Source organism: Quercus lobata, chromosome 2 (assembly GCF_001633185.2).
Source record: "Quercus lobata isolate SW786 chromosome 2, ValleyOak3.0 Primary Assembly, whole genome shotgun sequence".
Lineage (NCBI taxonomy): Eukaryota > Viridiplantae > Streptophyta > Magnoliopsida > Fagales > Fagaceae > Quercus > Quercus lobata.
This window is the reverse complement of record NC_044905.1, coordinates 94236517-94261594: the sequence shown is the minus strand read 5'-3', so window position 1 is coordinate 94261594 and position 25078 is coordinate 94236517. Positions and strand designations below refer to the sequence as shown.

Genomic DNA, 25078 nt, shown 5'->3' with positions numbered 1-25078 from the left:
TTCCTTTGTGAAGAGCGAACTTCAAAGTGTATGGTACGGACTTTAATCAGTTAAATGCGCCTTATTACCCAACAACTATTCCTACCGTTTTAGGTGAACCCCCTAATAACATAATTTTGACATGTTACAAGGAAACATGCCAAGCTTTTGCTCCTTGAGATTCAGAAGTCATTGTTTTTGGTTTAATTTTTTCTTAATTATTCATGCTCATTGTATATTTGTCGTGTTTTTTCCACTCTATTGCCAAAGTATCCATGGAGCTACTAAGCTGGATCAATGGTTTAATTTTTTCTTAATTATTCAAGTTCATTTTATATATTAACTTTATTTGTGCTATGGGTATACACTGATGCTAGATCTATCCCAAGTTGTTGGTCCTACTTAAAAAAATCTAACTTTTTAAGGGAATATATATTATTTGATGAGTTGTTTGTGATGAGTTAAAAACATACAAGTTTTCAAAACTACCCTCATCAATTTAAACTCTAGAGAAAGAATGATATTGAATTTTTAAACAAGGTAAAGAGATAAAAGAAAAATTATTTTTATTTATTTTTCAAAGAGACTGCAATTTGAGATATCCCAAAATGGAAAAGATGGCCAATAATTTAGGACAAAGAGACTAATTATTTTATGCATATAGTAAGTATATATTTACATTATACATAGATACAGGCAACATTGCAAATACAAAACAGTTTATCTGATGAAATCCACATTTTACTACCATCAATACCTCCACCATTGTTGACATTGCTATTACAATTGTCATCGCCACTCTACCACCCACATGACATTGTCACCACCACCACCACACTATATCCGATACCATTGTTACCACCACTTTTATTGTCACCAAACCACCATTTTCGTCCCTGCTATAGTCACCAAACTACTTTCAAAACTACCACTATACAGGGACGAACCCAAGATCTCAAGCTAGAGGAGGCTGGAGTATAAGAAAAAAGAAATTTCAGATAGGCATCCCCATGTAATATTAACAAATTATAAATACACAAAATCATTATTTCTTAATACATTAAAATGTAATCATTCACCAAAAAAGACAAAAACAAATAAACAAACAAAACAAAATAATGTTTAAAAAAAAAATACTAGCCTAGCTAGGATTTTTTTTTTTTTTTTTTTTTTTAAGTTAGTGCATTTACAGTAATGGTGCTAAAAAATTTAACTTTTAGCACCTCAAAAAATGAATTTATTTATTTTACCACCTTACTTTACAGTACACCCAACATCAAATGTTCTATTTTTTTTACCACTTCATTTTAAATAATATAAACATCTCATTAAAATAATAAAGGAGGAGAGAGAATTTGAGTTTTTTTAATTGAAGGTAGAGAGATAATTTTAATAAAATATTGTATTTTATTTTTAACAACTTGCTACAGTCAACTGGTATTTATACCATTTTACTGTAGTTGCAAAAAAATTAGCTTTAACTTCTCCAATAACACATGATTTTCTGGTTCTTTGGTGATTTTTTTTTTTTCTAAATAAATAAATGCATTTTTTGTTTTATATTTAGATAGGTTTTTTGGGCAAAAATGTATATAATTTGTAAAAAAAAAAAAAAAAAGGACCTGGGGGGGCTAGGTCCGTCCCTGCCACGACACCACCATCGTTGTTGTTGTTAGGTTTGTCACTTCACCTTTGTCGTTATCATCATTCTGCTACATGAAATATTAATAATTTTTTGGGCAAGTCAAGCTACATATATAATTTTTTTTTTAGGGTTATTTTTAAGAGTTGCTACAAAACGAAAGAAAAAAAATAAAAAAAAATAAAAACAAAAGCAAAAAAAATTGGGAAAAAAAGAAAGAAAGAAAACAAATCACGAGAAAAGAATATCTAAAGAACTAGACTCACGCACTTTGCGCATGCAATAATTTTCTTTTTTATTTATTTGTTTTTTTTTTTGTTTAGTGTTATAATATTTAAAAGTGATATACAAATAACCATGTGTATTTTGTTTTTTAAAGAAATAAATAAAGTAACGTGGAATAATGTTTAAAAATGAAATAGAAATATTATCTTAACTTTTAGGCTAAAGAGAAAAGATAAAGGAAAAAAACCTAAAACTTGGGAAAAGTAAATTACTCTTTTAAACAGTTTGTGTTTTTTAATTTAAAATTATTTAACTAAATGGTAAAAGTATTTTAGAGAGTGTAAGAATTTGTGTAAGGATATTTTAGTAAGTAAAAAGACAAAAACCAAAAAGAAAATCATATTATTGACAGTATAGATAATGTTGAGCAGTTCCATATTTCCTTAATTTTGTATCGCAGGAGATCAAATATATGCCAGATCTTGGGTTCGAGAACTGGGACAAAGCAAAGGAGATCAAATATATGTACTAGTAGGCAGGTAGAGGTCTTGTAGTTGGAATTAAGAGAGACATTCTCTCTTTTTCTTTTTCTTTTATGATATTATATTTGGAAAAGAATATTTTAAAACACACGTTATAAATCAAAAAAAGAAAAGAAAAGAAAAAGTAGTCGCTCAACTAGGACTATTTTATAAACAAATGGGAATATATTGGTCACCCTCAAATAGGATAAGAGAATTTAGGAAATTAACCCCCAAAACACACCACATTAGGCTCCCCACACATTTCCTAAAATAACATTTAGTTAGGGTGCTTCCTTGAATGTAAAGGAATTAAAGTACCATTCATTTCTAAACAATTGATCTATTCTTTTTTATATCTTGATAACTGAAATAAAGAAAAAAAAAATATTGAAAAGAGAAATAAAAAAAATTTGGTGCTTTGAAAAGTAAGAAAACAATGTTTTCATAAAATAGAGAATCCGGAATATGGATTTTATGTCTCACTTTATGGTTTATATTCCACTAATTACATTCTTTCATATTTTTTTTTTCTTATAAAATAATTAAAAAAAAAAATCAAACATATAGGTCACAATTGGTGGAACATAAAATTTTTTTTTTTTTTTAGGAATGATGAAACATAAAATGAAACAATAAATAAATCAAATAATTTTTATTTAACAATTAGATATCAATATTTAAAAAAAAAAAACTAAAATAGAAAAAGATAAATACTTATTCAAAAATAGGAAAAACAATTTAGGAAATCCAAGGTTATTTATATCCTTCCCTATCTACCAGTCACCAAATTTATTCTCTCACCTTCCGCCAAATTTGAATTTCCCAACGGAACAGAATTAACAAAATTATTTAAAACCGAACAGCATATAATAGTAACATACGCTATACACAACTCAACCAAATACGTGTCAAAACATAATTAGCCAAACCATAAAATAGACACGTAGCCGAGCTCAAAAACAATTTTACATACTAACCCTTACTCTATCCCAACCCAAAAGAAAATGATAAAAACGTCGAGAAGCTTCACGGTTTTCATGTAGTAGCTTTATTTAATTGGCTCACACCGGTCCTCGCTGGGTATAAATAGAAAAGGGCTCAGAAATTGAAGGAAATGATCGATCAGAACCTCTCGGGACTCGGACCTCACAGATCTGCCGGAGAGTTCAGATCCGGCGGATTTCTCGCCGGAGAACAAAATCTCAAAGGAAAGCTACGGCGACGAAGATGAGCATCGTTCGCCGGAAAAGCGCGGGGAGTCCGAACCGAGCCGGCTCGGAAACTCAACAGGAGACGAAGAAGAAGACGAAGGCGGAGAAGAGGCAGAGATTCGAGCGGCGATTGGTGAAGTACGAGGAGTTGCCGGAATACCTGAGAGACAATGAGTACATATTGGACTATTACCGGTGCGAGTGGCCGCTCAGAGACGCGTTCCTCAGCGTCTTCGCCTGGCACAACGAAACCCTCAACGTATGGACGTACGTGAGACCGATTCTCAACCTTTCTTCTCTTCTTATTATTAATATTATCCCTAGCATCATCATCGCACGCACGCACGCGCTACGCGCCTAGTAAATATTATTTCTAGCCTCATCGCACGCGCCTACGCATTACTCAATATTAAAATATTGAATATTGTGGTGTGTGCAGGCATTTAGGGGGTTTTGTGGTGTTTGTGGGATTGACGGTGCTGAGCTGGATGGAGATGGTGGAGCTCGGAGGTGTGCTCGCAAGTTGGCCTAGGTAATAAAAATAAAAAATAAAAAAGATATGCTTGTCACTTTGAATTTTTTACTTTTTTTTTTTTTTTTATCAACTTGTTGATCACGTTGTTTTTGTGGGACCAGGGTTGCAGTTAAAGGAGGACCGTTGACGAACGTGTCTGGCAATATATTTCCGGTCAGTTCATTTTCCAATTCCAACTCTCTTAATCGGCGCTTTATTCACAATTTTTTTTTGGGTTCTTTTATTCCATTTTTTTGGGTAATTTTTTTATTTTCTCTACTTTTTACACTCACTTTTTATTGGTAAACTGTTTTACACACGGTTCCAAAAAATAATTAAAATCGTGAAGTTACCGTTTCAGTTGTTTGTTAGATTGTGTAAAATTGTACCGCATCAATGATTCAATATGGTATTAGTCGCTCTCTTCGTGGACGGAACCACACTAGCCCTCGAAGGGGGCCCCTTGATTTGAGCTTAAGAGCCTAAGAGCCTGTTTAGTTAAGGGATTTCTAATAATATTATTTAAGTTTTGTAAAAATACATATAAGTAAAAAAAATATGTAAAAATATGTATTATAGTATTAGACAACAATTTTTATTGTTTAAACATCGTTATCAAACGGAGCCTAATTCAATTGAGCTTATGGAAAATAAAACTTAACCCATTTCTATAGAATAGCTCAAATCTTCACATATCAACCCAAACAATCACATTTCGTGTGCATTTGGATTGCACTAATTGCCCGTTTTGAGTTTGTATTTAGTGTTTTAAATGAAGACAAACGCACATAGACAAAATATTCAACAATATTAATCAATATTATATTATTATATATCCACAACACAAATACACTAAACATCAACTATTCATTCAAATATAATTTTTTAATCAAAGCAAATTTCGGTCAATCACTCTACTAACTTTTTGGCTCAATGCCCAACCATTCACTATCAGTGATAGGCATAGCTCACTAAACATCAACTATTCATTCAAATATAATTTTTTAATCAAAGCAAATTTCGCTCAATCACTCTACTAACTTTTTGGCTCAATGCCCAATCATTCACTATCAGTGATAGGCATAGCTCCATATCATGAAGTAATACTTCAAAATTATTTTCGGTGCAATATGTTTTGTTATGTCACGTTCGTACTAAGACTTATGTTTTAAATTATTTTGTTACAATTTTTTTAGTTTTTAATTTTTAATAAAATAAACGGTATTCAAACAAACACTTTTCATATTATTGGTCTCTAATATGACCAAATCATTTCAAACGATTTTTCTTTATTAGGGTCATCTTTACATTTAAGTGGATTTTTTTAGAGAATTAAAATTTATACTTTTGAAACAAAATGATAAACGAACCACTACGGGGGTTGAATTTGAATAAGCGGTACTTTAGGATCCGTTTGATACATGTGTTTAAAAATAGAAAATTATTGTTTAAAAACTTTTGAAAAAATATATATATATGAAAAAGTGCGTGAAAATACGTAAAATGTTATTTACCAACTGAAAATTGTTCTTTGTAAACACTCAACAAAAACCCTCAGTTTTTTTTTCTTTTTTCTCTTTTTTTGGGCCTACAAACGCGAAGGCCAGGTGAGTTGACACCACTCACCATCATGCGAGAAAGATTCTCTCTCAGACGAAAGCTAATTTAAAAGCTTAGCCAAAACGTGGAGCCATGCCATGTGATATTGACCGATACAAATATCTTTATCATTTTTTGTGTTGTTAGTTTTTTATTTTTTGTTGGTAAAAGTGTTGTTAGTATTTTATATTTCACTAAATGGCCATTTATTTCTGATTTTTTTTTTACTTTTTTATAAAATAAGTGAAATTAAAAATTAAAAAAATCAAATACATAAAATGTAATAATTTTATTTTGAGAAACATAAAATATTATAAAGAAATGAAAAAGCTGTCAAAATAATAAAATATTTTTTCATTTTTTTTCATAAAAAATTGTTTAAAATAATTTACTAATATATATTTTAAGGCATACGTCAGACAAACTCTAAAAAAAAAATTAGTAAACGTATTTTTATTCACATTGATGTCATGCTTGGTTGCCACGTATTATTTTTTAACGGTAGTGATACGAAAAGAATGGCTATCCAAAGCCGAATGATGTGGCTGTACCTTCCTTCAGATTTTGTCCATCACGTGACTTACCAACAACATTTAAGTAACGCTTTAAATTTAATTTTAAAGCTTTTTTCAATAGATGAATAGATTTTTAATTCGTGACCTTAATACATATAAATTAATTATTGGTGTAGATAGAATTTAAATTTAAATTCTTTGTTTAAGTACAATAAACTTTATCATTTGAATTATTTATTGTTAATTTAGTGTCAGTTTATAAGTTTTTTATTTTTTTAAAAAAAATTATGTATAATTTTTATATTAAGATGGATAATTTGACAAATTGTGAACCTAAGTCTTTTATATATATATATATATATATATATATTAATAGTCTTTGGATTAAAAAGATATTTCTTCTTCTATAACCATAAACAAGTAGTGATTATTGTAGCAAGTGACCAGTGTTCACATGTATGAACATATTCTTATCATAAAGATGAATTTAAGACCCCTTTTTTTTTTCTTAATCATAATTTTTTAAAAATATTCATCATGTGATATCTTTATTTAGCGTAACCAATCTGAAGGATGTCTTATGCCTATTCTTATTGATTCTAATTTGCAGGACTCGCATTTGAGACACATTTCAGAGTCATCAGTGTTCCATGTAAACAAAGAAGACAGTTCTGAGTTTATTCCTAGATGGCCTTTGTTTGTTTTCTTAGCCGGAGCTATGGGCTGCTTGGTTTGTAGCTCCCTCTCCCACCTCCTCGCTTGCCACTCAAAACGCTTCAACCTTTTCTTCTGGCGCCTAGATTATGCAGGGATTTCCCTTATGATAGTCTCTTCCTTCTTCTCTCCCATTTACTATATCTTCTATTGCAACCCCTATTGGAGTTTCTTCTATCTTACCTCCATTTCAGTACTAGGGATCCTTGCTATCATTACCCTTCTCTCCCCTGCTCTCTCCACTTCTCGTTTCCGTTCCTTCAGGGCTTCCCTATTCTCCACCATTGGCTTCTCAGGAGTCATTCCGGCTGTTCATGCTGTTGTTCTCCACTGGGGGCATCCACATATAATTGTTGCACTAGGGTATGAGCTTGCTATGGCTGTTATGTATGCTGTAGGAGCTGGGTTCTATGTTAGTAGGATACCCGAGCGATGGAAGCCTGGTGCATTCGATATTGCAGGGCATAGCCACCAGATTTTCCATGTGTTTGTTGTTCTAGCAGCAATTGCACACAGTGCTGCCACACTAGTTGTTTTGGATTTTCGCCAGCAATCACCAACCTGCGTGTCTTAGCCATTCAACTATTAGTCAGAGATTGACAGTAGTGATGGCATTTTCTTAGCCCCAGTTTGTCTGTTGTTGCTCTTGTTTGTTCAACTAGCATTGTAAAATTACGAAGAAGTTCCCTCCAAATGTATTGGAAAAGGAGTGCAGTTCATGTTGTAATTCTGTTGAACAAAAAACTATTATCATTCCTACTAATGCATTTTGTAGCACCAGATTTGTATGTTGTTTATCCTAAACTTGTTTAAACTGTAAGGCTATAAAACCATCTCAAACACAAGATCTCTCTGTCATTGAGACTGGTAATTTTGCAGCGGAACTTGTTATGCAGGATTTTGGGCAATGCCAATTGACAAATGTAAAAGATCAAAACTAAATACAGGCAAGAAAACTGAAGTTTATTGTTGTAGATTGTCCATGCAGTCATCAGTCCTAAGAGTATGTCCTGGGAAGCATAAATAGTCCAAAGTTTATTTCTGTTTTCATAAGGCAACTAACAAAAATTACAGCAGGGAAAAAAAGAAAAAGAAAAGAAAAGGCTGAAAATGAACAAATATAAGGAGATTTAAGCCGTTGACTAACTACTCAGTAGGTGCTTCCGCGGTAGTTGTGTTTCTTTGGCTTACCCGCTTATTAACTCGACTCAAAATTTAATATTCTCCTTCCTCATCACTGCAAATTCAAACTGTACGAGTGTATTCACAATACCTGGGCTTGCAATCAATTATGCCATAGATTAGCAGAAAATGAACTTCCGCAGTCATTATCTGGCCTTCTGTAATTCACTGGACCTTACACTTCTGTTGTCTCACAGAAATACAGCACTGAGCTGTGAACAAATTAGTTGTCCAAAAAGGAATTCAAGATCCTTCTTCAACTCGTAACCTCAACAACCTCAGATTCACTGTCACTGTAATCTCCCCAACATTTGGTTTGTTTTTCCTCAATCACTGCAATACTGCAAGTTTCTGTTGCCACGACAGTGTCACCAGCCACTGGGGCTGTATCTGTAGTTTTCTCTTCAATTTCAGGATGACTATTCTCATTGTCTGCAGCTTCATCTTCTTGCACTTTCTGCTCAATCGGCTGCTTTTCATGTGCAACATCTGTAGAGGACTCATCAGTACTCACCTCCACTGCAGCTTCATTTTTGTTTTCAACAGTGGTGTCAACATTTAAAACTGTTGGTGATTCTAAAGGATTGACTGGAGATGCTGGAAGCCCATTTTGAGTCACTGGAATACCATTCAGTGATGCTGGATATCCATTTGGTGACACCAGAACACCATTTGGGGATATGGGAAAACCATTTGGTGAAACTGGAATACCATTTGGAGAAGCCAAATAACCATTTGGAGATACAGGATAGCCATTGGGAAGCCAAGGATGGCCAGGTACAAACTCAGCTGCATGTGGGTTCATCATTGTAGGAGGGCTAAATTGATTCCCATCTCCAGTGTTTTCACCATTGTGGAAGCTAGCTTTATTACGTGGAACCCGATTTCCGGATCTGTTATAGCCACCAGATAGCCGTGGACCATATGGAACCCTTGCTGTTGCTGACTGATGGGGTGATCTACGGACAGGATTGACTGGAATTATTGGGGGAATATTAATTGGTGGGGGCAGAATTCCTCCATGATCTTTAAAGCCTGGAACTGGAACTGAGCCAAAGACAGGAATTGTGGATGGATTAAATGGAGGTGCAGCAGCAGATAGTTTCTTGGCTGTCTCCTTTCCAGTTTCTGCTTCATCTTGTTTTTCTCCTTCAGTTGGCATTGGCTTAACACTTAAGCCACCATCAGATAAATCATGCTGATTTTCATCTCCCTCTGCCACCCTTTCTTTAGAAATGGAGGCATCTTTATCAGGCAAAACAGTAGTCTTTTCAATTAAAGCAGATCCTGAATCAGTGGAAGTTGCTTGGCAACCATCTTGCACAACTGTTTCCAACACTTCACTTCTCAAAGAACTAGTGTTTGAATCCACCAAGGTATCAGGATTCTCAACTTTAAGAACTACAACATTCCCTGTTTCTGCTTCATTGTCTTTAACAGCATCACTCTTTAATTCTACCTTATCACCTTTCACTACCATATCTCGAGAACCACTCTTTACAACCTTGAGGGGTTTTGTAGCCAAAGAGTCCTTGACTTTTGTTTCTTGCTTTTCTTCTTCATTGATGGTGCTTTTTGATTCCTCCTTAGAAACCTGGAGTTGTTTCTCTCCTTTGGGGTTTTTAACTGTTTCTTCCTCCACATCCTTTACTTTCGTCACTTCACCACGAGTGACCTCTGTCACAGCTGCCTCCTGGCTAACCTGTGGATTCTGTTCCTTGGGAACATTTCCTTTTGGCAACTGTTCCACCACTGCCTTCACAATTGTTCCAGGTGGAGCCAAAGCAACTTCTTTGTAGGAGAAAAGTTTTCCAGCTGCCTGAACACTGATTGAACTTGCCACATGAGCAGCCTTAGCAGCTTGATTAGTGGAAGCTGGGGTAGCAGGGGCTGACTTTGGGTTAGCGATTTTCTCTGCAACAGCCATTGAGGTGCTAGAATTATTTAACTTAGGGCTGAAGCTTGCACTCTTAACAAACTTTTTCATAACAGGAGGAGCAGGTCCAGTTGAAGCAACAGGCTCATTTTGGGTCGCCCTTGGGGATGTGAAATTAGTGGACTTTCCACGGTATCTCGATGAAGGGGGTAAATTCATAAAGTTTGTATTTAGTTTTGCTAGGCTTGGCCTCTTTGAACTAGATTTGCGAGCTGTAGGTGAGCGACCTTTTGGAACAGCTTCTTGCCATCCTTCATCAGATGTGTCATCTTGTGCCACATCATCATTTTTATTTAGTATCAATTGATCAGAAACGCTTGAATCAGGTTTGTCATCTCTAGGTTCTGCAAACTGAGCTTCAGATTTGTTTTCTTTATCACTTGCATTTTCTGCAGAGGGATGACTAGGCGACAAAATTTCATCCTTTTGATATTCATCTGATACTGTTTCCCCATTCTGGTCCAGTTTGCCTTTAACCTGTATGATAATGGGAAATCATATTATTTTGGTAATGAGAAAGAAGATGAGAAGACATAAAAGAAAACTAGGCCTTTTTTTTTTTTTTTTGATAAATACATAAAAGAAAACTAGGCTTAAGCTAGAAGCTTTTTGACCTTGGCACGAGCTTTCCTTTGGGCATCTCTTGCTCTCATATCTGCATCTGGGGTTATATAATCCAGAAGGTCCGATACACTGATCCAAGAAGGGTATATATTATTTTTTTAATAAGTAAATAATCATTTTATTAAGAAGAGGAGAAATCTCTAGTACACAGGAAGTATAAGAAGTGAAGATATTGAATACAATTGTTAATCAGCTGAATTAACTCATTTTTTTGAGAGACGAATAATTGATTACGAATGGGCTCAGTATTACAAGTTTTTTTGTAGGACAGGGTATCAAATATATAGGAGGCGGCCGAATTTCTTCTTATCTTTTATCGTATCTATCCTATATATTAATATGTTATTAATTTTAATTTTCTTTTATAAATTTATAAGATAACTTAATAAGGTATTCTCTTTATCCTTTATTCCTTCGAATATTTCTAACTTCGAATTTTCTTGATTCCCATTTATTTTTTTACAGTGTTAAAAATTGATTAAAAAAAATGTGGTCACATAACTCAATTGCAAATTTGATTTGATCAAATTTCAAACGGTCTGTGTAGGGACTAACTTTGAAACATTTCAATTCATATAGAAAAATCTGTCAATAGGTTTCTAATCACATAAACAATAACGATGACAACAACCACCACCACCAGAAAGAAAAGAACAGTATGGCCAAAATCATGCATTAACGAACTGCTGGAACCCTTTCAAACAAAATTATTAATAAAGTTTGACTGACCAATCATAAATTAAGTGTGACCAGGGGCAGTGCTAGTAAGGAGATATGTTCCCCACCACCCCCCCCCCCCCCCCCCAAAAAAAAAAAGAGTCAGCAATTTCTGGCTCTGCCTCTGAGTGTGACTACTGAATCAGCACATAATCTTGGTAAAAGATCTCCATTAACTTATCATTTAAGCAATGAATTCCATCTACAAGGATGCAAAACCTTGGAACACATAATGAGCAGATTGAATGCATATATCTTTTAAGTGACCAGTTATAATCCTTTTGGCTCTTTACCATCAGATGAAAGACAATCAGTTCAACAATATGGTTTAAAGCAAAGGCACAATTATTTGGTTTGTAATTATTACCTTAAATGACCTTTGCTGGAGATTGAGGCATCTGGTTTTGGGGTACCATGGCGTGCAGCTTCTTGCTGCTCTAGAGCCTTAGACTCAAAGTACTCGAGCCATGCAGCCGCATCCTACATAAGTTCATTGAATACAAGTATGAGGAACACTAATTACTACATAGAATGAGAGGCAATCATCATATGCCAAACATAATCCTACCTGTGTTCGTAGATCCTCAGATCCAAGTTTGGCCTGCAGTATCTGTAGGGTAGTTTGTTCATGCTGAACACTTAAGGAGTATGCCTCCATCAAAGAGAGAGCAATTGCTATTGCATGATAACTGGCAGCAGTCTGAACAAGAGAGAATTGTTGTTAAACATGGATGGACACAAGCAATCAACTACGTTTCCAACTCAATTATACCCATATAGTCCTAAGTTCAAGGTATTAGGAATATAATGGAAGGACCTAATTGACTATCATCAAATCCTTTTAAATATGACTGCTCTTATAAAAATCTATAAATATTTAACATATTTTAGGTTCAAAATTATTAATATTTTCAAATAATGGGTTGGTTGGTTGTGATTGTTTAGGATCTTTGATTCTGCAATTGAGAGCCTCAAGAGGAAATTTCAAATCAGTGAATGTAATCACAGCTAGTTAGGTCAGTACCAAGTTTCATGATGATAAATATATTTTTTGATAATATAGTGAACCTTGACCCACCCTAACTTTACCCATTCTAACCATACTACCAAATTCATCTTGCCCATTTTGTTTTAGATTTAATTGCTTAGCGCTTCAAAGAAAGTCTAAAAAGTCAGTGAAGAAAATTAGACTGAATAAAATATAAAGAAGTTTAGTTGGTACAGCACACCAATGAATTATTTAACTGCTTGAGTGCAATAAGCTTCCCAAAATTTTTATTTTCCCTTATTATTTTTTCTTTCGGTTTGAATTAATTTATGACATGGAATATTTGAATAAAAAGGAGTGGAACATTGCCTATTGAAGAGCTTTTTTTTTCGTGTAACCCTTTTTCTTGGTAAGTATTTTCCTCTGCAAAGTGTTTGGATTTCAATGTTTTTTTTTAACAGGTAACAAAACTTATATTCAACTTCAGATCATTGGTCACATACAGTTTTCTCTTGTACATCTTAATGAGGCTTGTAGCATTACTCTACATTTCAGATCATTGGTCACATACAAAATTTATGCTATTAGTAATAGTTGTAGCATATGATCCTAAACTATTAGTAATAGTGTTATTTCCATAACATAATTACTAATAGTTGTAGCATTACTCTACATATAACTACTTTTGTAATTTATAGTTACGAGAAGAGAGAGAGAGAGAACCTGTATATGATCAGCCCCAAGTAATCTTTGGTTACATTTCAAGGCCTCATGGAGATACCTAAGAGCAACATGGACATTCCCCAAACCTTCTTCCATCATTGCTACATTGATATAGGTGGCAGCAGTATTCGGATGAGAAGGCCCACATGTCAAGTGCAAGAGGTACAGAGCACGATTGACGTACCTAGAATTAGGAAAAGATAGGAATAAGCTATTATCTTTTTTCTTAAGGACATTTCCTTGATGGAGAGCAAAAGATGAATTGAATTTAATTGTCGTTCTATTTAATAAAACAATTTCATTCTATACTTGTTTCTCCATGGGTTAGTTCAAATTGGTTCCATGGTACATCCTTTTTAGTTTTCAATTTTTTGCTGAGCAGCATGAGTTGAGTAGCATTAGGATATAGCACATTACATAGTTTTCATAATTCACCCTGCTGATATAGTCTTCGGGACATGAATACTGTAATTTAAGAAATTTAGTGTTTCTTATGCAAGTTAAAATTCCTTGACTTTTTAAACTGTTAAATCAAGTTAACATTTTAGCCTCTCCCTAGACTTTTTTTTTTTTTTGATAAGTAACGAAATGGAACTGCTGGAACTAAGAAATTGATCAATACTTTGAATGCACATCATATTGTAAGCCCACTGAACAATTACAGAGCCATCATTTGATTAAACGGAGCACTATTTTATGATCTTTTTAGCTACGCAGGTGCGGTAATATATCTCACTCAAAAACTTTTAACCTAAGAAATTGGGATTGAAGTACACTAGAGAGCGTCTGATGGTAACAAATGGGAATAGCATAGAATAGCTTATTGTAGTTCCCAATATTTATGACCAAGGTGCCTCGTGCATATATTCAAATACCAGAGTGAGCAAAGATGTTCCTGATACTAGAAGCAATGAAAAAACAAAAAGAATAGCCACCATAATATTAATTCACCTAGGAAGAATTTATTTTATTAGTAAATACGGAAGCATACTTCAAGGCCAACTCTGTATGCTGAAGCCGATAGTAGAAAACAGCAAGATCTCCATAGCTTTTCATGGTATCAGGGTGATCAAGTCCGAGCTCTCTCTCATTAATATCCAATGCTTTTTGTTGATAAATGGTTGCCTAAACCAGGAAACGAGTTCAGCATATTAAATAAGTCTAAAGCTTGACATTACATGCCAAATAGAAATTATATATGGGAACATGCACAAAACATGTGCAAATCTTGAAGCAAAAAAAATATAGAGATTTATTTAGAATAAAACCGTTAGTTTTAATCCACGAATTGATTATTACTTTTTTTTTTTTTGTATAAGTTTTACTTCACAAACTTACTAGTATACACAAGGAGGAAAATCTCATGCTTTAAAGTTAAAATGTACTTGGTGCATGCTTATGCATCTATATATATATTGGATAGGTAAAAAAAATTATCTTCCAGCAAACCTTGACAAAACCCTAGAAAGCACATGGAAATTGGCTACTTTTGGTTTTATAAGAATTAAATACGTTTTGAAGTCTGATTAGTCAAATACAAAGCAGAAGTGTTTCTTTCAAATTCCTATTGACAATCAGCATAGTACAATCTGTGACACATATACTTTTGTATTATTCTACCTTTTTCTCTTTATTTGACCTTGAGCAAGTGTGCTTCCCTATCCTCTATATATATAGAAAGAACCTAGAAACAGCAGATGATAACCAAGCACAGCAGCTAAAACCAAAACACAGAACGCCTTACAAGCTGAGAAAAAACCAAGACATCACTACCCATCTAACCAACTCAAGCCTCAAACCAAAACAAATCACTGAGAAAAATTCCCATAGTACAAAACAGGGTCCTCTTCAAAATAGGACACTTATTATAATCTTATACAATGTAAAATAAAATCAGAATATTTAAAATTTTAATAATGGGATTATTTTCCCTTTCTCTTTATTTGATCTTGGGCGTCTCTCTGTGTGTGTTTGTGTGTGTGTACGATCTGAATAAATGTTTCTGAAGGTAATTTGGACCACTAGTATCAGTTTTTACATACCAAGAGCTTAGAACTAGATTAAAATGAATTTTAGGAATGTCACAAATCAAATTTTCAAAGAGAAGTAATATAAGACCAAAAATGTTGGTAGTTTGGTAATTCTATCAAAATCTGTCACACATTCAGCATAAGTGCATTTGTCAATTGAAATTCATGCAGACCCAAATAATATTTAACACAATAAATCAAGATGCAAAGTGTTTCGTCATCTAGACAAGATACACATTGACAGCACATATCACTTGTCATGCAATTCATTCATATAGGTATGCATGTACTTTTAAGCATATACCTGATTAAAATCCCCTGTATGGTAGAGAACCACAGCCAGAAGACTATATGCTCCAGCTGTCATTCGATGATAAGGACCGCAGACAGACACAAGTTTCGAGAGTGCCTTCAAAATTCAATTTTAATTAATATTTCAATTAATTGGAAATTTATTTAGGTAAAGAGAAGAAAGAAGATAGATAAATAAGACCAAAACGAGAATTCTTTCCGTACCTTAGTGCCATAATTAACAGCGTCCTCCAATTTACCTTTATCCAGGGAAGTCTTGGATGATTCCAACAATGTACGCCCATCAGCAGATGAACATGCAACATGCTGTGAGAAAGAGTCAACATTGTCAGAGTACTGCAAAGAATCCTAAAGGGAATTACGCATTCCAGTTTTTAGAGTGAATTAGTAATATAGGTTACCTTATAGACAGGGACCATGCTGATAATATCTGATTTCCTAAAAGGTGATGTACTGTCCATATCATAGTCCCTAGGAACAAGCTCAAGTCCAACCTGACAAAAGATGACTCCCTCTAAAGCTGGAGAAAAAAAAATATATGCATTTTCATGTAAGGTAGATAATAATGAGACAATCTTTTTAACGAACCTTATGGCACAGCCCACGAAGAATGGCAAACTTTCTCAGATCCTGGGAGCTTTCATATTTCCAATGCCAAGAAAACCTTTTCAAAAGGAATGTTTCCACCCACTTCCATTTTATATTATCATCATTAGTAACATCCGCATCAAGGTCTTCAGGTGATGGTGTTCCTAACAATAAATTCAAACATGATGCTATTGATGCAGCCAAGTCAGCACCATTATCAACTGCTACTACAGCAGCCTGCAATATGTGCTTGTAGGCTCGAACAACCATCTCATGTATACAGAGTGATTGAACATGAGGAAGCTTATCTGCAAGTTCAACCTACAGTAACAGAGGAAAATAAGCTTTGAGTCTCAGCCCTGTTATATATATTATTCTCTGAAACATGTCATCATGAGAGTAAGCAGAACTTCTTGTGCTAATGACTAAGGTGACTAGGTTGAGAAGAATTTCTATGGCGTCACATATTTATAAATAGGAGGGAAAGGAGGAAAACAATATATAACAACAGCTTTAAAATGTGGAGAGCAACAAATAAGGCAACTAAATTTGCAGTAGCTTCAGTGATTCAAATCCTTTGAAATAAACAATCCCCAAAAAGGAAGAAACCATACTGAGAACTTGAGACTTCAAACACCTCTAATCCAAAGTGATCTTTGGTAACAGCATATAGCAGCCTTCTCTGACATTTGTCTTTGTTTTTAGTGCACATTTGGTGGCATAGAGGTGTGGCATGTGTCAGTGAGGCGCAAACATTTGGTTTGAATGTAAGGTCTAAAGTAATATAGGGCAATGTTTTCTTACCCCAAAAGCACCCCAAAAAAAAAAAAAAAAAAAAGATGAAGAAGAAAAGAAGCAGCAGTCCAATTATCATGAATGGTCAAAGTAGAAGTGATAGAAATTCAAAATAAAACTAATAAGATAAAGCAATTACCACGCGCCCTAAGGAACACATCTGCAAACCCCTGGTATGCATAAAATCTGTCAATGTCCTTCCATCAACCGGTGAAAGTTCAAGGGAACCAAAATCTGCCACCTAATAAAATTTTGAAGTCACACCCATTAAACATGTTTGTCAAACACCTCAGGGGTGAAGAACACTTTGATAATTTAGGAACTAACCAGCTTTGGAAGAGCTGTATCAGCATAGTATTTATGAGCCATTTCAATCAGCTCATCGGGCAACTGCAAATGGTAAAGGCATCACACCACATATAATTAGAAAGGTTACATGAGATGAAGCAATAAGAAAAACTGCAATTATGTATGGAGAAGAATTCTCAACACCAAAAACTTCAGCTCTTGGTTAAATGAGCTTCAAAACCTTTACATATCAAATTGAATTAATTAGTTATTCTCAGGAGAAAACAGCTGGCAAACCTTATGGTGAAGACCAGTCTCTGATTCTTTAAGGCGCAAATATGCTGGTTCAGGAAGCAGCTTTTTCCACATCATTTCCTTCTCCTCATCTTGTTTCTCCAATTCCTTCTGACTAATGTAATCTGATTTCTTGTTTATGTCAGGGTTGTTACTCATAGAGACTTCCTTCCCCAATTCAGTTTTGCTGCTTCTGACATCCGTTTTTCTCTTTATATCCTTCAGCAGTCCACCTTGCTTCCCAAGGCCCTTTACAGCAGGCTCAGACTTAGCTTCTTCCGGTTTCTTAGACTCGGTTTTCCCTGAAGCCTGGTTTTGTAAATGTTGCACCCAACAAGCTCCAAGCTCCCATCTGATAGACCTAGTCTGTTTAGTGGGTTCTTCCTGCAACTTCAGCAAACTTCCTTCTAATATTTTCCTTACCAAAGACCTAGAAGCACGTAAATTTTCAATATCTGAACTCTGAAATCGTTGGCCCGTACTAGGTGATTGAGGCATAGATGGCTTGTGTAATAGCATTCTCAAGCTGAAAGGTAACGTAGACAAAAAATTATATCAATAACTCATAATATCATCATGAAGCCAATGCACCATATGCCACCAACAAAGGCTGCTAAGTAAGCAACGGTAAGTATATAGAATACATAGTTTACTTGTGAACAAAGTAAGTTTCCCAAAAAAATAAGTAGTTGATTGATACCATACTCTGGTTCCACAATTACACAAATGAATATTAACCCTTTATATAGAATGACTGACCTGTTGACATTCAAGGCATTGGCACCTCCGTCAGGCTGGTCCTCAATGTCAATGTCTTGTGGAATGGGATTCCCCTCCCAATTCACTTCGTCTGAAACTTTCACAACAGCTGTGTATCCACAATGTCTAACTACCACTACACTTAAAGTAGAAGTATCCTACAAGACCAAAAGATGACCTCAGCAACTAATACAACATGTTTAGACAAGTGACAACATAATTTATTTTAATTCATTTACTGACATGAACAGTAGCGCTCTCATCAGCAGTTATGCCTTTTAGTAAATTTCTCTGAGCAAGCTTTTCCTGTGACAATCCCAGAACCTGACTCCCATCATTTTTGCAATCCAACTTTGTACTCGCATCAGGCACATCTCTTGTCAGCTTAATAATTAGATCCCCAACTCTTTCCTCATGCAAGATTGAAATGGCGGGATCATTTAAAGAGCATTGATTACTGTCCATGAGATGCTTAATTGCTGCAACAGCTTTAAGAACTGAAACGTCGACAAATAAACTGTGAAGCAGAAAGGCTTTCCTATCTCGAATCTGCCTCTCTTCTGCTGTCTTACAAGGCATCGCTGCCAGTATGGCAAATTCCTTTGCCCACTGCCTGCAATCATGTTTTCCATCTCTTCCCTGCCCACCCCCATTGCCTCCCCACTTATCGTCTTCAATGGGAAGTGATGGGAAAACAGATGGATTATCAGCAACAACTGGAGGGACAACCCATGTGTTTGCCCGAAAACCATAAGGAAGATTGCCAAACTGAAATAAAACACGTGAATGTAAAATTATCTTCTTTGATTATTATCAAAGTGTCAAAGTACATAGTGATATATACATACTTTATTGTGCTCTGTGAAACCTTTCATAAGGCCTTTGTATGCCTGCGAGCAAAAGAATAGTTTGATGAGTACTCCGGCATTTGAACAGAACCAACACATGAATGATACAGACATGCACATAGAGAAGAATTAAAGAAAAAGACAAAACAAATATAAACTTACAGCATCGAAAGCCCTGCTTATCTGCTGCAGCAGAACAACCAAAGAGTGACTGAGAAGAAGGCGTTTCCCAGCAGGGTAGAAACCATTTCTGGAAGCAACAATTGTCGTTGGCTTCCCGCTGCAAACTCGAACCTTCACATTCACAATTACACATCATACCAAACAAATTCATGAATAAATTAACCACAGCCAATCAGTTCAGTGGATTAAGGGTCCGTTTGAATTGAGCTTATTTTTACTGAAACTGAAAACTGAAACTGAAAACGCTGTAACAAAATAATTTTTAAATATGTGAATAGTATCGTGGGACCCATTTTTAATGAAAAAGTTAATAAAAAGTGAAATTTGTGGGTCCGTGAACAGTGCACGATGCACTGTTCACAGTTGATTTAGTCCAAATGTGCGGCAAAAAAAAAAAAAAAAGAAAGAAAATTCAGAAAACGCAGCTTGGATTCAGCGAAAAACGCTGAATCCAAACGGCCTCTAAAAGTATAGCCAGTTTCACAGCAATATAATCAAATAATGAAACAAAAGGGGGGTTGCAGTGCTCACATCAATTTGAAAGAAATCATCTTCTGTTTTATCTTCAAGGAAAGGACGAGTGGATCTCCGAATATCTGCAAAGAGAACCCGAGACAAATCAATAAACTAGCCCCTGGGGCGAAGTTTGAAAAGACAATCATGCTTTGCAAATTTCAGTTGTTAAAGGACATAATTAAATCCATCAAAATTTTCAAGAATGAAATCAAAACAACCTCATTATTAGTTCTCAAGAAATGCTCAGGTACTATAAATATTAAAAAGGGTTACAAACTGATGTGATGTAATGTAAATAAAAGAGATCATGATGCAGCCACATTACTCAATTAGCATAAAGAGTTCTGAAAAAATTATTAGGCGTTTAACTTCTTTGCTGAACCGAGAACTTCAATATATATATATATATATATATATATATATACTCCAATTGGAATGCATTAGTTTCTATGATATTGCCAAATGGAAAATGGATACACAGATCTTAACAGTCTAGTGGAAATCAATCGATGTCAACTTATCTAATTTCTCTTCAAAAAAATACAATGATTCTCATAGAGCCTATGATGATTTTTTTTTTCCTTATATATTTTATTTTTAAATTTTAATTATATTAAATACTTTTTCCAGTTCACACAAAAACTGTACATATAAAGTCACGGTTTAAGTATACTACCAAAAACTTACTTACACTGAGCTCATAGAGACATTTCCACAAACAGTTAGCACGCAAACGTGAGAGAGAGAGAGAGAGAGCAACTCACAGTGGAGAGGCGGAGTGAGATGCGAGAAGGAGAAGAAGTCGTAGAACTCTCCGAGCCTCGGCGGCGGGCACATCGACACGTCAGCTTTGTCGTTGGCATCGGGTGCCACGTGGAGTCCTGGACCCGGTTTCTTGTCGGCCGGCTTGGGAGTGGGGTGGTCTCCGGCATTGTCTGAAGCTTCACCGTCAGCCGGTCCAGGCTCTTTGGGCTGGGGTCGAGGCGCAGGTTTGGGCGAAGACGACGAAGGAGAGCCGAAGAAGGTGGTGCAGGCCACTATGTCCAGGAGTCTCCGGATGTGAGCGATTGCTAACTCTTCCGTGTATTCCTCTGCCAAAAAAAATTATTTAATAAAAAAAAAAAAAAAAAATCGATTATTGCACACCAGTGTGGATGGAGTCCAGCGTTTGTTACGCGCGTTTAAACGACCGTTTTCAATTTTTTAAAAAAAGATATGTGAATGATAAAGTGTATATAAATCCATGTTTAAAAATTGAAAACATATATGTGTTACACATGTATCAAACAGGTCCAAAACTATATGAAATCAATCTTGTTTCAATAAAATAGTAAAATGTGGATTTCAAAAATGCGAACAAAAAGGCTAAAAAAAAATAATAATTAAGTATAATAAAATTGATAAGTTATTATTAATTCTAATTTGAATTCACAATATATATTACTTTTTTCACATTCATTGCAATTAACCTAATATTTAAAAAAATTTGTGAAAGCATTTTGAAAAGTATTGTGAATATAATATTTCTCTTTTTAAAATAATTTATTAATGCATGTCATGAGAGCATGCATGAGGAGAACTCTATTTGGTAGTGATCCAGTGAAGTAGGTGATAGGGTTAAGATTATGGTTTTAGGATTGAGAATAGATATGGACCATTGGATTGGAGGAAAAGAGGTGGGGGTACCTTCAACGATGGTGAGATGGCAGGGTTTGAGCGAGAGGATGTCTACTGAGTCTTTCAGACGTGGTCCTCGCACCTGTTAAGACAAGCCACAAAAGAGAATTAGCCGTTTTTCTGGTCGTTAATTTCGTTACTACTCTAGGACTGGTGGGTCCCATCTAAACTTTTTTTTTTTTTTTTTTGAGGTTTCTTAAGAAAGGAAAACACACACAAACGAAAGATGGAAAAGAAAATATGAACGTTACAGTGAATAATTCCATATCCTAATCCTATCTAAAACAAAACAATAAAAAGGAAATATGCATGTAAATATATGATGCACTTTATTGGTAGCCGCAATCACAAAAACCAACAAGCAGAGAGAGAGAGACAGAGAGAGCTCAAAACTGAAAAACCACATGACCCAATTCGGGGAAAGACGTAAATTGAAACTTGGGCATGGAATGGCCCAATATCAATGGGTTGGCCATTTTTAATGTTGACTGAAAACTACATGGCCTTCAAGCCCCCCCACGTTTACTCAACGTGAGACCCACCTGCGTCTGCCCAACTTCTTTTGTCTCCAATCAATTACTCTTCGGAATATTTTTAACGGACACGTTTCAGATTTAAATATCTTCCATTCTATTATAATTATTAAATCATCCAAAAAAAAAATCACTCAAATAGGGGCTGAGCCTTCTTAGGTCCAATTCAACTCGATTTAGTTTCTATATTGGTTTCTTTTTTTATTTATTCTATTTCACGGATGGGTAGGTAAATAGGTTCTCAAAGCCAAATTTTATAATGTTATCAAACAATCAAAGTAGACTAGTTTTATTTGTTTATTTATTTATTTTTGGCAATTGATAATATAATCCCATCCCTTTCCACTTTAGGACCATTCGAACTTGGGTCCATGAACTCTTCAAGTTGGTAGGAAAGACTAGTTAGAAGAAGAGCACACCCATGTGGGTCCCTTTATGTGTTGGTGCTTTCTGTCTTTAAGAAAGTCTAAAATTCTCCTTTTAAAAATGTAAAAATAAAAAGGTCCAAGAATCCAAGTTGGGCACATGTTGAGAGAGTTTAGATTGTGCTTTGCATCTTTATCAATGGGTCCTGTGCACAGTGCACAGTACCCATGAGTTGTCTAATTCAACCAAATTTTCATTAAAATTGGGTCTCACGGTACTATTTACATATTTAAAAATTATTTTGCTATAGTGTTTTTAATTTTTAGTAATAAGTGATATCCAAACAAATTCATTATGTTATGACATGACCCAATAAGGTCATCCATGACTAAGGACAAAACTCTCCACAGGTCAAGACAAACAAATCCCCACTCTTCCTTACCGTTGGAGTCTTTTTCTAGCTTTAAGACTAGCAAATGAAAGCTTTTATTAGGTCTTTTTTATCTCTAATTTTTGTGTGGCCACAAGCAAAAAAAAAACAGTTGCTAGTAATGCCTAGACGTTTCGCAATATTACACGCGTAAGTAACATCTTTTTGGATAAGCCTATATAGATTTATCTTAAACGGAAAAAAAAATATACAGTTTTTCATCTTTTTAATATACAACTCTAATTTAATATTATAAACAAAATTAATTACTAAAAATAAACTCCTCCAAACATTTAGAGGGTCATAATTTTTTTTTTTAATAGAGAAAATAAAGTTCTAACACAAATACACGAATTAAAAACTATAATTAACAATCTTATTTTAAAAAAATATATATATATAAACTCGGGTCTACCGTCATCACAAATTAACAAAGAATGAAAGTACATTACTAGTGGCTATTGCAAAGCAAATTGATGTGCAGATTTCCTTGCAACGAAAGGGATTACTCAAGATAGAGATTTTATTGGTTATGTTGATCCTCCTATGGAATTACTCGAGCTTATACGCTCGGGCTGCTCTGGATTGTATCATAACAGGCTTTGTCCTAATACTTTGTTTTCCCCTTAGTTTTGTTGCTTAATGAATTCCAGTTTATCAAAAAAAAAAAGTACATTACTAGCGAAGGAAGAGTACCTCGTGTGATAAGGAGAAGTTGGTTAAGTGACATGTTTCGACATGGACACATAAAAGTTTTCTCACATCTAAGATCTTGTCCGTAGAGATTCCCTACAAACTCAAAGAAATAAACACAAAAAATTAAAAAATTAAAATAAACCCAAGAAAAATACGTGTTAAATAAATAATCTTATCGTGACACGTGCTCGAACCTTATTGTCCACCTTAGATTTGGTAATTAAGTGTTAAAAAATCGTACCAAGTACGTACATTATTGGAACAAGAGTAGATGAACATTCATACCTTGAGGGTCACATGTGTGTCTTCCGGTGTTTCAATGGGAATCTCAATTACATTTGGCAAAACTGGATATGAAAATCAAAACTTTGTTATAAACAATGAAATTAAAGCTGAGACAATATGGTTTAAATTACATATAATTTAATTCACGAGAATACATGAAACCCAGTTCAACTTATAAAGTTTAGCATAACAATTTGGTTCCAGCTATTAGTTTGCTCGAAATTTTGAGCTGAATTTCGCTAGTAAGGAACATATATAGAAGACAAAACATTACACTCCGAAATTTGTTTGTGTTTTTGCAATAGTAATATCCAAAGAGAACAGAAATGAGTTGAAAAGACTGAAAAGAGTGTACACCTTTCTCTTCCTTTTTCTTCTTCTCTGCCTTGGCTTTATGTGGTTTCGCCTTTCCTGTTTTCGGAGCCATTGCACATCAAACTGTTGCCTGTTGGGTTAGTTTAATTTAAAGCTTTTTGGTTCGATTGGTTCTTGAACTGAAATAGCTATAACTTAGGATTGAATTTATAGAATAAAACAAATTCCTCAGCACACAACACAAAGACTTTTGTAATTTCTCTCTCCTTCCAAAAGTTGAGAACTTTGTTCTTAAACTACCAAAAGCAAACAGTAGCTGGAGAGCTTAATCTCGTCAACAAGTGCTCCATTTGACTCCAAAACTAAGCATTAACAAATCCATATGTATATAAAAAAGTTGAAATTGCTAATAATAATTTTAATGGAATGAATGATAGATTGGAAAGAGTGGAGTTGGGTTTGCTTTAGAAGGAGGTATTTTTACATGGAAAAGATTTGGAAAGGGACAGAGTCGTAAAAGGGAGGGAACTGAATTGAAGAGGGAATAATGGTATTGTTGAGCATATTAAAGGAGCTAAGTAAAAGAGGTTGCTAGGGACAGAGAGTGAGGGTAAGACGGTGAGAGAGTGAGAGAGAGGAAGATATAAGAGAGAGAGAGAGCGAGAGAGAGAGAGAGAGAGCGAGAAGTGGATAGGATAAGCTAAGCCAAGTCCTTATACAAACGTAGAGAGTATAACGCTAGCGATTTCGAGCCTCTCATTTTCTCCTTTCTCACCCAGTATCTCTCTCTCAAACTATCTTACAATCCTTATTTAGATTTTTAGCTTTTTTTTCCTTTTTTTTTCTCTCTTATTTTTTATTTATGTATGAAAAAAGTTTTGCTACAACTTCTACTAAAAAATATTAATATGACTATATATTTTGAAAATATAACTATTGGTTTTATATTTTTTATGTTTTTAAAATGCATGTCAAATTTTGAGTCTATCGGATATTATTTATTATTCGATCCATAAACCTTTTTTTATGTATAATTTTATTCTGCAAAAATTTAAAATTTAAATATCTAA

At 34.6% G+C, this 25078-nt stretch overlaps 2 protein-coding genes across 2 annotated transcripts; one reads left to right on the top strand and one right to left on the bottom strand.

Annotated features, from left to right (window-relative positions):
- The first annotated feature begins 3075 nt into the window (after nt 1–3075).
- LOC115977300 (heptahelical transmembrane protein 2) lies at nt 3076–7768 on the top strand. Its single transcript, XM_031099080.1, has 4 exons — nt 3076–3848; nt 4021–4113; nt 4218–4269; nt 6820–7768. The coding sequence occupies exons 1-4, from the start codon at nt 3598–3600 to the stop codon at nt 7495–7497; spliced, it is 1074 nt and encodes a 357-aa protein (XP_030954940.1). The 5' UTR covers nt 3076–3597; the 3' UTR covers nt 7498–7768.
- Nucleotides 7769–7869: 101 nt separating this feature from the next.
- LOC115977299 (protein TSS) lies at nt 7870–24691 on the bottom strand. Its single transcript, XM_031099079.1, has 23 exons — nt 24051–24691; nt 23694–23755; nt 23409–23501; nt 21393–21465; nt 20471–20797; nt 19722–19786; nt 19170–19301; nt 19008–19049; nt 18403–18927; nt 18160–18317; nt 17404–17926; nt 17146–17208; nt 16958–17059; nt 16024–16344; nt 15837–15929; nt 15640–15741; nt 15428–15532; nt 14085–14218; nt 13094–13277; nt 11951–12082; nt 11750–11862; nt 10656–10734; nt 7870–10518 (listed from the first exon to the last, which is right to left on the bottom strand). Exons 1-23 carry the CDS (start codon nt 24118–24120, stop codon nt 8362–8364), a joined length of 5655 nt encoding a protein of 1884 aa, XP_030954939.1. The 5' UTR covers nt 24121–24691; the 3' UTR covers nt 7870–8361.
- Nucleotides 24692–25078: the final 387 nt, after the last annotated feature.

What these genes read in the sequence shown, in the direction of transcription:
- LOC115977300 (XM_031099080.1), top strand. Translation starts at nt 3,598, where the DNA reads ATGAGCATCGTTCGCCGGAAAAGCGCGGGGAGTCCGAACCGAGCCGGC. An exon ending in GTGCTCGCAAGTTGGCCTAG is followed by an intron (nt 4,114 to 4,217) that starts GTAATAAAAATA and finishes TTGTGGGACCAG; the next exon opens with GGTTGCAGTTAAAGGAGGAC. An exon ending in TGTCTGGCAATATATTTCCG is followed by an intron (nt 4,270 to 6,819) that starts GTCAGTTCATTT and finishes TCTAATTTGCAG; the next exon opens with GACTCGCATTTGAGACACAT.
- LOC115977299 (XM_031099079.1), bottom strand. Translation starts at nt 24,120, where the DNA reads ATGGCTCCGAAAACAGGAAAGGCGAAACCACATAAAGCCAAGGCAGAG. An exon ending in ACTTCTCCTTATCACACGAG is followed by an intron (nt 21,466 to 23,408) that starts GTACTCTTCCTT and finishes TTGTCTTAACAG; the next exon opens with GTGCGAGGACCACGTCTGAA. An exon ending in TCTCACTCCGCCTCTCCACT is followed by an intron (nt 19,787 to 20,470) that starts GTGAGTTGCTCT and finishes TTCTCTTTGCAG; the next exon opens with ATATTCGGAGATCCACTCGT.